At 39.4% G+C, this 14,212-nt stretch overlaps 1 protein-coding gene across 4 annotated transcripts in view; it reads left to right on the top strand.

The window, feature by feature from the left end:
* ALCAM (activated leukocyte cell adhesion molecule) overlaps positions 1-14,212 on the top strand; it is a 165,307-nt gene that overhangs the window by 87,302 nt on the left and 63,793 nt on the right. For all 4 annotated transcript variants that reach the window (XM_063126860.1, XM_063126862.1, XM_063126861.1 and 1 more), the window contains exon 2: positions 13,540-13,640. In XM_063126860.1, coding sequence (XP_062982930.1) covers positions 13,540-13,640 — 101 coding nt within the window. The remainder of the gene's footprint in view (positions 1-13,539; positions 13,641-14,212) is intronic.

Genomic DNA, 14,212 nt, shown 5'->3' with positions numbered 1-14,212 from the left:
ATAAAATCATAATAAAACAATAAGGAGGGGAAGAGAATGCACCAAACAGGCACAGGGTAGGGTAAAACTAGCAGTATAAAGTCAGAACAAAATCAAGTTTTAAAAGCTTTAGGAAAAAGAAAAGTTTTTAAATCTGAATGGTTTATAATACATTATGACACTGGAGAAGCTGTACTCTAATAATTACACTCATCTTTACTGTATTCCATCACCCTATTTAAATTCCAGGAATTAAGTGATAATAAAGGGGGAGAAGGTTTTGGGGGAGATGGTTGGAAGGATGTGAAGAGGTTCCAACTGAAGAGGGTCTTGCTATCTTTAGTTTTCTACCCAAGTATAGGCAGTTTCCTGCAGAATCTCATTTGCTTTTAAATGAGAAATAACTCTCAGTAGCAACAATAATACCACAAGGCATTATCTTAGACATTACAGTACCTACTGTTAATTGACCTGGTTCCTTTAAAACTTTTAACAACTGCACTCCATGCTTTTTGGTGAAAAGCTTTTACATTCATGCTATTTTTTTAATTTTTGTATTACATCAGGAAGTCCACACTTCCATGATCACTTATTCCATTTTAATGAAAAGTCCTTTCCCCCCCCCCAATCCAGTCTAAAACAGGATGTAATTACTATCATTATTTTAAAAATTACATATTCCTATAGTGATGGCCAAATGTAGACACAAAGAATACATATGCAGATATGCATGAATCTCCAATTCCCCCTAGGGTTTAGCATAGAAAAACAGATTCTGTTCACAGCAGAGTCTGTACTGGGTAATAAAATATTTACATCAAGTAAGCAAGCCATTTAGCCTTCCCTCACCCTAGTTAATTCTGACATGAGGATTGGAGGGGGCGGGGGAATGCAAGTTAAATACAGACATAGTGACACTTTTGAGAAGTGGATACTGTAGATGAGTAACTTTTTTAAAAAAGCATTTATCAACTGTGGGAACTTTTTGTTAATTTACCTCTAATATGCCTTCCCACATGCAGATGCTAATAAAGCATTAGCAGGAGCATACTGCAATTAAAAAAAAATGTACTGTTTTCTACTAATGAAGCCAAGCTGTTTAGTTTACAGAAAAAGAACAAAAATAGCTTTGTTCTCTGAATAGCTAAGGAATATCCAGGAGTGAACTAGTGCTGATAATCAAAAACAAGATAAAAAATAAATAAAACTCAGACTTAAGATGGTCTAGTTTAACTTTTGTATTTACACAATTCAGGAAAGTGTTCATAAAGTATTTAATGGCTTTAGAGGTCCTTTTAAAGCCCCCCCTCATATTTTGCCACCATTTTACCAATGCCTGTGATATAACTGGATTTTCATCCCCCCCCCCCCCATACCAGATACACACACCTTGAGCTATGCTTCCCATTTGCGTTCATGGGGAAAGTTAAAGAGAAGTGCCGGCAAAGCTCCCAGTCCTGTTTTTGCGCAAACAGGGTATTAAAAGGGGAGGGACCCAATCGCAATAGTTATTGGAGCCAGGAAAGGGGATAACAGCGGCAGCTTGGGCGCACTGGGAAATGGCAGTGGTGCCCTGGGCAAGAGGGACAGGGCTTTCTGCCATTCTTGTCTTGCGACTCTGTAGGAACACAAAATATGATACGTGACACGATAACCAACAATGTTTTATTTAACCAACTTGGAACATTGTTGGTTTTTTGCATGGGTTATTTCAGCCAAATAACCCACCACAGGTTAAAAAAAATCCCTACACATGACATGATATCCCACGGTGGGTTAAATAACGCACTATGGACTATTTAAATCACCGTGGGTTATCATGTCATCCAAGCCTAGTCACTATTAGGGGTGTGCACTCTGCCCCAGAATTATCTGATAAGCGCGAACATCTGCAGAGAATTCGATATTCCAGAGCAGAGATTGGCCGCTTCCAAACCCATCAATTAATGTCAGAGCAGAGACGTGACCAATTGGAGCTTCTAAAGTCTCAGGAACTATCTTGCTCTGTGTGTGTGTGCGTGTATCCATATTTAGAAGATGCTGAGTGGGGTGAAGGGTAACTTTGATATTGATTTCTGTGACTAACCAATAGGAATAGCCATGGAGGTGTTCTCCAATCACAGTGTTCAGGGAAGGGGGAAACACTAACTGGCTGGATTCTGATAGGAGAGGGAGAGAGGGAGCGTGTTTCTGCTCAGACTCAGAAGTCAATCATGCACATTTCCACAGTGTGAAAGTCCTGCTGGGCTGGCTAGTGAGTGAGAAATCTTGGCAGGCGCTTTATTTCAGTGGCTGGGTGCTGGGGGGGGGGGGCGTCCGTCCAATAGATCTGGGGGGCACCAGGTTGGAGGAGGCTGGTGTGGGGATTTTTTTTTTTAAAAAAAATAATCCTAAAAACTCAAGGCATAAACCAATCTAATTAAGACTTGATGGAGCTAAAGCCCTTCTTAAGAGCTATCACCTTGCCATGTTTCATCTCTTTATATATAAAAAATATGCAGATGTAAGCATTTTATTAATTTCCATTTAGAAATTCCTTTAAAAATCAAAGCATGAACGAATTTGATTCAAACTTGGTGGGGCTAAAGCTCTCCCAAAGAGCTATCACTTTGCCATGTTTTATCTCTTTATCTTTAAAAATGAGGGAGCTGTAAGCATTTCTGTTAATATCAGTTACCCGAATACTGAACGGTTCTTTGAGGGTGATTCAACAAGGCAGAGAGAGGGGAGGGGCTCCCAAATCGAGGCAGAGAATTGCCTCTACGGAGCTCCAGATCAGATTTTAAGGCAGGGAAGACCCACTTTGCACACCCCTAGTCACCATATCTATAGAAACATATGCCCATCCATCCAACTGAGTTCTTCAGCAGAAGGAATTAGAAAGGTAGTTGTCATCAAGTTTATAAACAACATCAAATTATCTGACTGCTATCTCTGTACCACTGAATTTGATCTACATTGATCCAGCATCCAAATATGAGTAGTCTATTTTTCATTAACAACTCTGTTGTTGCAAAACATTTTTGGTCTAATGGTAATCCTGATGAAAAGCTGTTTTGCAGCCTGTCATTTTGGTTTTCCTACAATTTGCTCTCACACATATGTGTACCTGGGCACATATATGTATATGTACATTTATTATTATTATTATTATTATTATTATTATTATTATTATTATTATTATTATTTATATAGCACCATCAATGTACATGGTGCTGTACAGATTACACAGTAAATAGCAAGACCCTGCCGCATAGGCTTACAATCTAATAAAGTTGTAGTAAACAATAAGGAGGGAAAGAGAATGCAAACAGGCACAGGGAAGTGTAAACAGGCACCGGGTAGGGTGAAGCTGACAGTATAGGGTCAGAACAAACTCAATATTTAAAAGCTATAGGGAAAAGAAAAGTTTTTAGCTGAGTTTTAAAAGCTGTGATTGAGTTTGTAGTTCTCAAGTGTTCTGGAAGAGCGTTCCAGGCGTAAGGGGCAGCAGAAGAAAAAGGACGAAGCCGAGTAAGGGAAGTAGAGGCCCTTGGGCAGGCGAGAAGCATGGCATCAGAGGAGCGGATATAAATAGATTGCTAACTTCTTTTGCAACCTGGTTCCTTAGGTAGATAATCCTGATCCTTCCAGCAAGAATGAATAATAATTTGTAATCCAATTAACAGCTCCTGTTCAACCATGCTTCTCTTTGTTTGAAGAACATTAAACGATGCCTGCCTAACATCGCCTGGTAGGCAAAATTATCATGTTGTATCTCTTTTCTTCCTTTTCCTTTCCTTTCCTTTCTTTTATTTTTTCCTTTTTGGCTATGAACAGCTAATTAAATAAGTGTTAACAAACAAATAATAAGTGTTAAATAACAAAGTCTGCAATTTTGTACCTATTTACCTGAAATAAGCACCATTGAATTCAATGGGACTTAACCTTAAGTATAGAATAGGATTTTGTTCAGCTGATCCAGAAGCATTGTTCCTGAACACATAAGTCAAGTTAGATTGGTTATTCATTGGCAAGAGATGATCTCTATATAACAAAGAGCTGTTCACATGACATGACACATGTGTGGCTGCCGTTTTGAATATACAACCCCTGCTTGGGAGTTATCATGTCATGTGAACCAAGCAAACATGGATTATGTGAGGATTAAACAACCCTCGCATAACCTATGGTCTGTTTTAAGGTTATGGGAGGGTTATTTAACCCTCGCATAACACACACTTTTGGGGTTCACGTGAGCACGGACTGCATATGCAACTTGGTTTAAGTGGGAGCTGAAGCTTGTCATAAGTTAAATAAACCATAATGAGCCACAGTATGTGTCTGAACCCGGTCAATAACACTGTTATCTTTATGTCACACCTTCAACGGCTTAAGCCCTGGTTCAAATTGAGTCTGGAATGAGTGAAAAGCTTGTATTCCAGGTTTTAAATATTGGCTGGTTCTCTCAAAAGTTGCAATTCTTTTGCTCAGTTGAATCAAGCTAACATAATTACACGATCACAAGGAGAAATAATTCATTTGAATGGAGTAAATGGGTTGTCCTAAAGATATTTTAAGTACTTCTAGGAAAATGAACTCAAGGTCTTCACTTAGTCAAAAATGAGCCCTATTTGTATATGTATAACAGCTTAAGTGGAATTAATCACAACACATAATAATGTATTTGTAACTCGACTTTACATTATATTACCCTTCAATTATCTGATGCGCTTGCTTTCTCTCTGTATTTCCATATGTACATTTCATTGGTGTGATTAATACAAGTAACGTGGCCTGCTTAATAGCATGTTGAACTTCGATCTATAGGACTATGGTTCCCATGCCATTGATTTATTCTGTAGCCTTGGACAAGCTACTATCAGCCTCCGCATTCTAACCAGGAAAAGTAAATAATAGTGGTGGGAGTGTATGAGAGTGAAAACAATACAGTATGCAAAGCATTTTGCAATTTTGAAATACTGTGGGAGTAACTGGTAATAGCAGTAGTAATATTATTTTGAGCCGAATCAGGCTGCCATCTGACATTTGGAAGAATTGTTCACCTTAGTTCACATAAATGGTAAGTTGTCCTGGGATGATTTATTATGCGTATTTCATCCATATGCTAAGATGGCTGTCAAAATGATATTGAAGCCGATCAGACCCCAGCTTATTCTCAAAGCTGAGACACACCAATATGACAGGCAAACAGAAAGAATGAAGACAGGCTAAACTCCAAGACAGTTTTAGGGTTTGGGCAAGGGGAGGCGAGGGAGAGAAAACAACTCAGAATTCAATAGCTCAGGAGATGAAAGGAGGATGGGTTAGAACAAAGGCAATTCAAAGGTACCATTGTGGGTTAGTTGGCTGGGTGGTGGCGTGGCAATCAGGCAGTCATCCCCTTTTAACCTAAGCAAGGAGGAAACATGTATATTCGATGGATTCTGTGTTTCTCCAGCACTTCGAAGACTTTACAACATTCCTGGCAGTTTTTCATACTCTGGAATAAACATGAATTCTTGAGCCAAAGCTAAGGGCAATGCTAAGTAAATCTATACTGCATAATACACATGTCAAAGAGCTGGTACATCGAGCTGTTCTGTAAGATGCAGCTATCAGGCTTATGGATCAACCAACTGTGTGTATGAGATAACAATTCAGAATTAACATTTTTCCTATGTGTTTGCTGAATGTATACTGATTGCACAGTTAACACAAAATTGGTCCAAAGGATGTCTTGATGCTGGCTGATCTAGGAAAGATAGTCTCTGTGTTAACATATAAATCTCATGCTGAAAAGGGGGAAAGAGATGGAAAAACCTTGACCCCATGCTTACTACAGGAGGTTACTTTTTAATGTTTAATACTCATTTTCACTGCAATAATAAATGTATGCATATAGATCCTAGGGCGCTGGAGCAGTGCAAGCAGAGGTTTGCATCATTGCACCAAAGTGTGGTGTAGTGACTAAAGTGTTGGATTGGGAGTCGGGAGATCTGAGTTCTACCCCTGGGCCAGTCACTGACTCTCAGCCCAACCGACTTCACAGGGTTGTTGTTGAAAGGATAAAATGGGGGGGGGGGTTATGTACCCCACCTTGGATTCCTTGGAGGAAAAAAGCCAGGATATAAATGTAATAAATAAATTAAATCCTATAGAGCAGAACCATAGAACTCAGCCCCAACCATCTTTCCAATCTTGTAAGGTATTGTGTTTTGCCTGTAAATAATTATACTCTCAGTCACCAAGCGTGTTTTGATGATCCCTTTGGCTGCAGTGCAAGGAGCCATGGGTGCCCAGCTTCACTAATATAATATGTAGACATCAGTGTCAGTGGCTTTTGCTGCACCACTATAGGGCTTTGGGTCTCCTTGGATCCCCGTGATATAGTGCAAGAATTCTGGCTCCAGATCCTATGATCCGGTGCATAGCAGAGAATAGGATCAGGTCAGTAGCAGTTGGGAATAGGGTAAGATCAGTGGCCATCACTGAAATTATATTACTTCCTTAACCATTTTTTTTACTAAGTCCGTTATATAAATAAACATTTTAGGTATTCACTTTACATGTGTTTCATACATCGTAAGACTAACATTCGGACTGATTTTTCCATTAGTATGGTCATTTATCATAGCATTGCTACCAAACCATTTCTTTGGGTAGGAAACCTGATTGCAAAGGTGTGAGATAGTTATGCTGTACATTCTTACATCATTTGTAGGATTTCTATGGTCCCATGTTAAAACAATGCTTTGGGTTTTTTGGTAGAGAATTCTAGAAGGGTGGTTATTTTAGGGCCTTGCTAGACCTACCTTAAAATCCTGGTGTGTGGAGGGGCCAGCCCGTGCTAGAAGTAGTGCGGGCTGTCGCTCCTATCCACATGTCGACGCGACAGGGTAAGGGAAAGCCCTGTGGTGTCGGCCATTTTGTTTGAGAACTTAAAGGGGCCATGTGCGCAGGAGGTAGGTTTTTTTAAAAAAAGAGTTCCCTGCTCCCCGTCCCCAATTTCCTCCCTGGCCACAATCCCCCCCGCCCGCCTGCCCGCAATCTCCGATCCCATCCCGCCCACCCACAATCTCCGATTCCCCCATCCCCGCCCGAATGACCGCGATCTCCCATCCCCCCATCCCCCCCACCCGCCATCTCTGATTCCTCCCATTCCCCCCTGGCCCCGTTTCCCCCCCCCATCTCCCCACCCTGCCCTGATGGCCGCAGCGCTCCTGTGGAGCGCTGTGCGCCACTTTCCCAGCTACGTGCGAGTAAATGCAGCAGCCGGGAAAAGCGGCGGAACAGGCTACATGCCCGGTGCCGGTTTTCCCGGGTCAAGGGAGGGTTACCCCTGCCTGAGTCCGGGATCCCCTGTGCGTCATCTGGATGCACAGGGGCTGGGCTGGGGCTCGCACTGGGCTACCCCATCGTCTAGCAAGGCCCTTAGTCTGTTGTGGGAGAAAAACAACAACAAAGGAGGATCCCATGTAGATCCTTAAAGACTAGAAATAATTTCAGATAGATTCCAAATTTATTTCAGCATATGTTTTATGTATAGAGCCTACTCTGAAGTAGGCAAGCTGGATGTCCTCCAGATGTTTTGCACTGCAGTTCCCATAAAACACAGGCAGCATGGGCAATAGTGAGGGATTATGGGAGTTATAATCCAAAATATCTGGAGGGCACCAAGGTTCCCTGCTCTAGCCTATGTCATCAGATGTGTGATTTTTTTGCAGCTAGTAGAGTAGGACACTTTGTTCGATATCTTGTATGCATTTGGGCTCTACGTAGAAAAGTGTTAGGTGTGCATGTATATGTTGGTATCTGAGCTCTTAAGTGGTATCCCATTACAGCATGGGACTGTCTGTGGATAAGCAAATATTTGTTGTTTTGGCTCTTGATATTATGAGTATTGTGTGTTGCTCCCCACTGTTACATAGTTGTTTTCAGGTGCAATCCTATGCATGTATTGACAGAACAAAGTTCTAAATTTGCAGCATTCCCCAGCCAGCACATGTGTAGGACTTTGTTTATTTATTTATTTTATTTATTTTATTACATTTATATACCGCCCCCCAGCCGAAGCTCTCTGGGTGGTTGACTTTGTTCTGTCAAAACATGCATAAGATTACAGCCTTACTGTATTTGGCAGAGAGGCAAGTTCTGGTTTTTGGTTTTTTGGTTTTCTGATGTGAGTAATTGTGATTGTGGTTATTATAAATAATCCCAACTTAATTGCTAAACTTTTCAGGCAGATACACCTGACAACTGAAAATAACACTTCTTGCATGTGACAAAGTGGGCTCTAATCCAGGAAAGTTTATGCCACACTACATTTGAAAGCTTTTAAAAGGGCCACAGGATTCTGTTTTACCTCCTTGGATACATTTGTCCATGGTATCCTAGCAAACTATCTGTATTTGAATGTAAGGCAACATTCAAGCACGTACAAAACATTTGAATTTCGTTTCATGCTACTTCACTTTGCTATGTTTTAAGTGTTTGTCAAAAATGTGAAGGGAACTTTATTTTTGTGAACTGTCACTAGTGGTCTCATAGCCTGAATATTGATAGCCCCTGAGCACTTCCATTCACATTCCTGAAACTGTCTGTTGACTGTTTGGTAGTGTACACTTGTTACCATAGCAACTTGGAGGGGTTAAAACATATTGTTTGAAAGTAAAGCGAAAAGATCAACATTGAAACTCCTACAGGGACATTTTTTCATGATGACATTAGTGTACATTAGCAGGAGAGCAAATAATAGCTCTCTTTTATCAGGTACAAATGTTTTGTCTCTGATCCAGGTTTGTCCTAATGAAAAATCTCAAATTGTTGTTTGTTTTTTTCCTAAAAGAGCAAGACTTTGCTCTGATGTTATTCAAGAGAGAAAAGCCTGTAAAGAGGGTTCCCTCCAACTTGGCACTGTATCAAAAACTAACTTTAGGATTTCAAGAGCAAAATTGAAATGTCATTCTTCACCCTGCTCCTTCACAATCTAGTTTATTTATGTTTGGGAAAGGGCTTTGTTCCTCTGCGGGTGTTTTGTGTTCTTTTTAAAGGCTGATGCTCATTAATCTATTTATGTTAACAGATATGGATTCTTATGCAAGTTTAAAAAAATACATTTCTTTAGCACCATCTAGTGGACAAAGTATTGCATCCTTGAAATTAGAAAATAACGATTTTCAATTTGAATGCTTTAGAACAGGTTTACAAAATGTAATTTAGAATATGACAACAAGTATTTCAGTTGGATGCATGACTGCTCACATGCTAGAGAAAATTGCCAAACATTTGCTTTTGGTTAAACAAAAGCTAGTAAAATTCAGGTCTGCGGTGGCAATTATATTGGAGCACAGTTTATGGTTTTCCACATCCCCCCACCCCAAATGTTTGTTCAAAGAAAAAATATGGTCACTCTTGTGAATTTATAACTCCCCTATTGTCACATCAAAGATTACTGTTCACTACTATTAAACCTAACAGGAGGTTCATCTGTGCCTCCTGTATGTTGTAGTCATTTACCCTGAAATAACCTTTCTTGAGCTAACGTCAGGCAGACATGTTATAGTAAATTAACCATGCCAGTTTCCTGATTATATTGTTACATTTATGTGCTAGTTTGGGGAAACTGTGGGGTTCTGGTTTATTTTTATTTTAAAATTAAACATGCTTAGCAGAGTATGTATGTCTCAATAGCTCTGACTCTGTTTATTAAAGAACAGATACATCTCAACTCATTCAGCAGTATTTATGATCTGGACAGGCCGATAATGGGGAGACAGAAAGAAAAGTAGTGTATCCTAAAAAAAAATTAAAAAAAAATTGAAGGCATTCTTGAAATCTCCCCAGAAAACAAAATGGTGGCAGTAATTTACCTGGAGAAAGGAAAGGATAATCACTCTTGTCCTTACTAGGGCTATCTTATATTTCACTTCATTTTGATCAGCAACTGTTAAATTTTCTTTTACCATGGACCACTATTCTCATTTGTTTGTTCTTGGCAGATTACTATGTTGTGGCTGTTTTCATCCTACATATGTTATATAGGAGGCCACTTGAAAGTTTAGGTGGTGGCAGTGATTTACCAGTGATTTTCTTTACAAAGAATAAGCAGGCACAGTCCCTGCCAATTATCTGAGGTAGGTATGGAAACTGAGGGAATATGCAACAGGAGATAAGATGCCATGCTGAGAAGATCACACCATAACTACATACATTTTATCAGTATGTATTTTATCACTGCTTCAATATATCAAAAAAGACAACATAAACATTGGAAATACAGAACATCTACAGCTAAAATATTTAAAAACAGATAATAGAAAACTTCTCAGTTAAAATAATTTAAAATCCTCAATTAAAAATTAGACAACTACCAGTCAACAATTTGGGCAACACCATCTGTTAGGAAAGACCTGGGGCAAATCTACATCAGCCATTTATTCCAAGATCATCCCAGGATCATCCTTGTGCATCCAAATGACACACAGGGGATCCCAGGAGCAGGCAAGAATGATCCCTCCATTTTCCTGGGATAATCCTTAGGTGTAGAAAGTGTCTTGGATGAAAGGGGTAGATCTTTTAACAGTTGTTTACAATATGCCATAGCTAGCACCTCCAGCTTACCAGGGGAGGGTTTTTTCCACAAAGTGGGTGCCAGCATGATGGAAGCCTGTTCCCAGGTTGAAATGAGATGGCAATCTGCAGGTTCCAAATGGGTCTGTATCAATGAAGGTGAATGTATGTTGTAAGTACCAGAAGATAGGACTGTCCCTAGTAAATAAGGTCAACTGGAGGAGATAATTTCTGTCAAATTACTTATTTGTCTCCAGAGAAAAGTAGAGGATTTGTGGTGGTAAAAAAAATGATACTAGAATAAATTTATTGGATTCTAGTATCCAGTTTATATACTGCCTTCTATGTGTGTCCATACAGTCATCGACACAAATTAGGATCATTACTTCCCAACCCCTAGGGTTATTCTCTTAACATAATTCTTAACAACTTGTAAATAATACCCACCACAGCTTTGGTGGTTCAACATTGTATAGATCCATCTTGCAAACAAATGATCTCACAGTGGTGCTTTAATTCACATCTTTCATTAGGAGTTTATTAAACTGTAGTTTAATCATTAAAGTGGGATACAGTCTCCAAATGACTGAAGTCAGAAAAAGTCTGAATTTCACTTTCACTGTAATGTCCTCTGAATTTCACTGAATTTTATGTTTGTAAAAGTAAAGGTTGCCTTTTAAGAAAATCATGTGGGTGGGTGGATAAAATGCTGAAAAACTAATCTGAATAAATGAATAAAGCAAGTGATGGTCATTTGTTTTGACTATAAACTGTTCAAGCTGTATTTTATGGAGCTTATCACAGTTTAACTAAACAGATTGCAGATCTTATGCTATACTACAGTGTAAATGTTAACATGAAATAAAACAAAAAATGTTGGAATTTTTCTGGTTTTGCAAAGCACTGTTATTATTATTATTATTAGTAGTAGTAGTAGTAATAGTAGTAGTCTCACTAGTTACAGTTTGCCTAACAGAAAGTTAAAGGGTTGGATCCAGACTTTGCCATACTTCGAGTAGACCCATTGAAATCTATAAGACTCAACACAGTCATGATTAACTTCAGTCCCATTGATTCCAACGAGTCTATTGTAAGCATGACTATGCCCTGATCCTACTTAAAGAGTTCAAGATTTGAAAAGATCCCAATAATTATTCTTTCATCTCTTTTGCAAGCCCAATGCATATCACTGTCCATGTTCAAATTAATTTGATCCTATGAACACATACCCAAGTACTTCTGTCATTTGGGGGGATTCGGACTGGTTCAATTTTCAGGGAGCCCTGGGCAAAGTGCCACCAAGGCATGTGTCCGCCCACCCGACTTACCTGAATCTAGTAGTAGGGGATGGACCAGTGGAATGGGGATAGAACAGCAGTACCACTGAGAGAGATGATGGCCCATATGACTGGACCTGCAGCCGGGATGGCCATTTTACTTGCCCCACAATGCAATACCTGCAATGGGTACAGGGAATCCAACAATAGAGCACACCAGTGACAGATGTATTACTGGCATTGCATTCGGAGACATTAAAACAGCAGCTGCACTGGGAAACCTAGTTGCCTGGGTGGTGCATCTGTCAGCATCAGGCCAAAATAATTAGAAGCAGGGACAGAGGCCTGGTGGCAGTGTTGGCTGAGGAGCCTTCCATGTTCCCAGAGCTCTAGTATTTGCCTTGTATGCTGTGTGCTGGTGTCAGGCCTGGAGGGCTTCTTTGAGCCTTCTGTAATAAATAAATTCTGTACCACAGTATTTTAAATAAATCAGTTACTTCATTGTCTGACGAAGAAATAGCCATATAATATTCTCCACTATACTTCATCACATTCAATTCATTGTAATGCCCTCTGAATTTAGCCTTTGGGGGTGCTAAAGGTTTTTTAGTGACTCTTGATGGGACATATACATGAATTTTCTCTCCGCTCTACCAATTTAGCCTTCAAGGGAAAATAGTTTTCCTTTAATTGGACTAATCATTCTGCTTCCATATTGCAAAAGGAGGCTAAGGGGAGATGTGATAGAGGTGTACAAAATTAGCAAGGTGTGGAGAATGTGGATAGAGAAACATTTTTCGCCCTCTCTCAAAATTCTAGAACCTAGAGTCATCCCATGAAGCTGATTAGTGGGAGATTCAGGACAGATAAAAGGAAGCACTTCTTCATACAGCACATAGAAAAAACTATGGAATTTGCTACCACAAAATGTAGTGATGGCCACCCAATTTCGATGGCTTTAAAAGGGGGAGGAGAAGGCTATCAATGGCTACTAGTCTTTATGGCTATATGCTACAGCCAATATCAGACGCAATAAGCCTCTGTACACCAGTTGCTGGGGAACATGGGTGGGAGGATCCTGTTGCACTCGTGCCCTGCTTATGGGTTTCCTATGAGCAGCTGGTTGGCAACTGTGTGAACAGAATGCTAGACTAGATGGGCTCATGGGCAGGATCTACATTACTGCTTTATAATGGTATTGAAGTGCACTGACAACTGTTGGGGCCCAGGACACACTCCATATACCATTTTCAAACTCTTTTCAAAATGTTATATCCTACTTGGTGTAGGACTGCTCTTGGTCTGATCCTGCATGGCGGTGGCCTGGTTCAGACAACACACTAAACCATGCTTCTTAACCACAAAATGGTAACCATTTTGTGGTTAAGCAGCATGGTTTAGCGTGTTGTCTGAACCAGGCTATTATGTTCTTATGTAAACTGTCGGGGCCGTTGTACCTCAATGTTCTCCTAAAACTATTCTAACCAACTTTAATCTCTGCCTCTTAAAATGTACACACAAAAATCTTTCACTGAGGTCAGTATAATGCATAAATGAAGGAACTAGGTATTTGATATACTGTGGACTTCCAAGTGCTGATTTCTTATCACTTAATTATACATTTACTAGATTTTGAAAACAAAAATTGTTTCAGCCATAGACAAATTATTAGCTAGGACCTAGAAATTCCAAATACGATGTACTCAACTTTCTTTCCCTTCCTTTTTAATAGGACTTGGATTGTACACAGTAAACACAGTATATGGAGATACCATCATTTTGCCTTGCCATGTAGAAGTTCCTAATGACCTTATGTTTGGAAAATGGAAATATGTGAGTATAACTTACCTTAAATTATTCCTATTATCTCGGTGAGGGTGGGAAGAGGGAGTGCACTGTGGCCTCTAAGGGAAGGCAGGATTTATTTTGTTTGGTTTTAGGTTGTTTGTCATTGTTTTCAGTTTGTTGGTTTTTTTAGATATTTCTCTCATTTTTTTTCTTTTATTGTTATTATTATTTCGGGGAGACAAATATTAGCACACAATCTTTTTATTTCTGAAGACCAATAAGTATTGTATTAAGGTTCAATGTAACTTGTGATTTGAATGTAAGGACTATTTGCAACATTGGTATTATTTGTTTATGTGGAGGGGCAAATAAAACACTTATTACTTTTAAATTGTTGGATGTTTTATTATGTTTTTAATGGTTTTAATTTTTGTGAACCACCCAGAGAGCTTCGGCTATTGGGCGGTATAAAAATGTAATAAATAAATAAATAAATAAATATATACTGTCCAATGCTTAATGTGACTTCATGGAACGTCAAAGGCCACCGAAATACTAACAAACAGAAAAGTGTGCTTTTTAAGCTAAGGGAGTTAACGTTGATGTGACATTTTTAT

The sequence above is a fragment of the Elgaria multicarinata genome, chromosome 5 (assembly GCF_023053635.1).
Source record: "Elgaria multicarinata webbii isolate HBS135686 ecotype San Diego chromosome 5, rElgMul1.1.pri, whole genome shotgun sequence".
NCBI classification, from domain to species: domain Eukaryota; kingdom Metazoa; phylum Chordata; class Lepidosauria; order Squamata; family Anguidae; genus Elgaria; species Elgaria multicarinata.
Note: the sequence above shows the minus strand (reverse complement) of the source record. Positions and strands in the feature narration are given on the sequence as shown.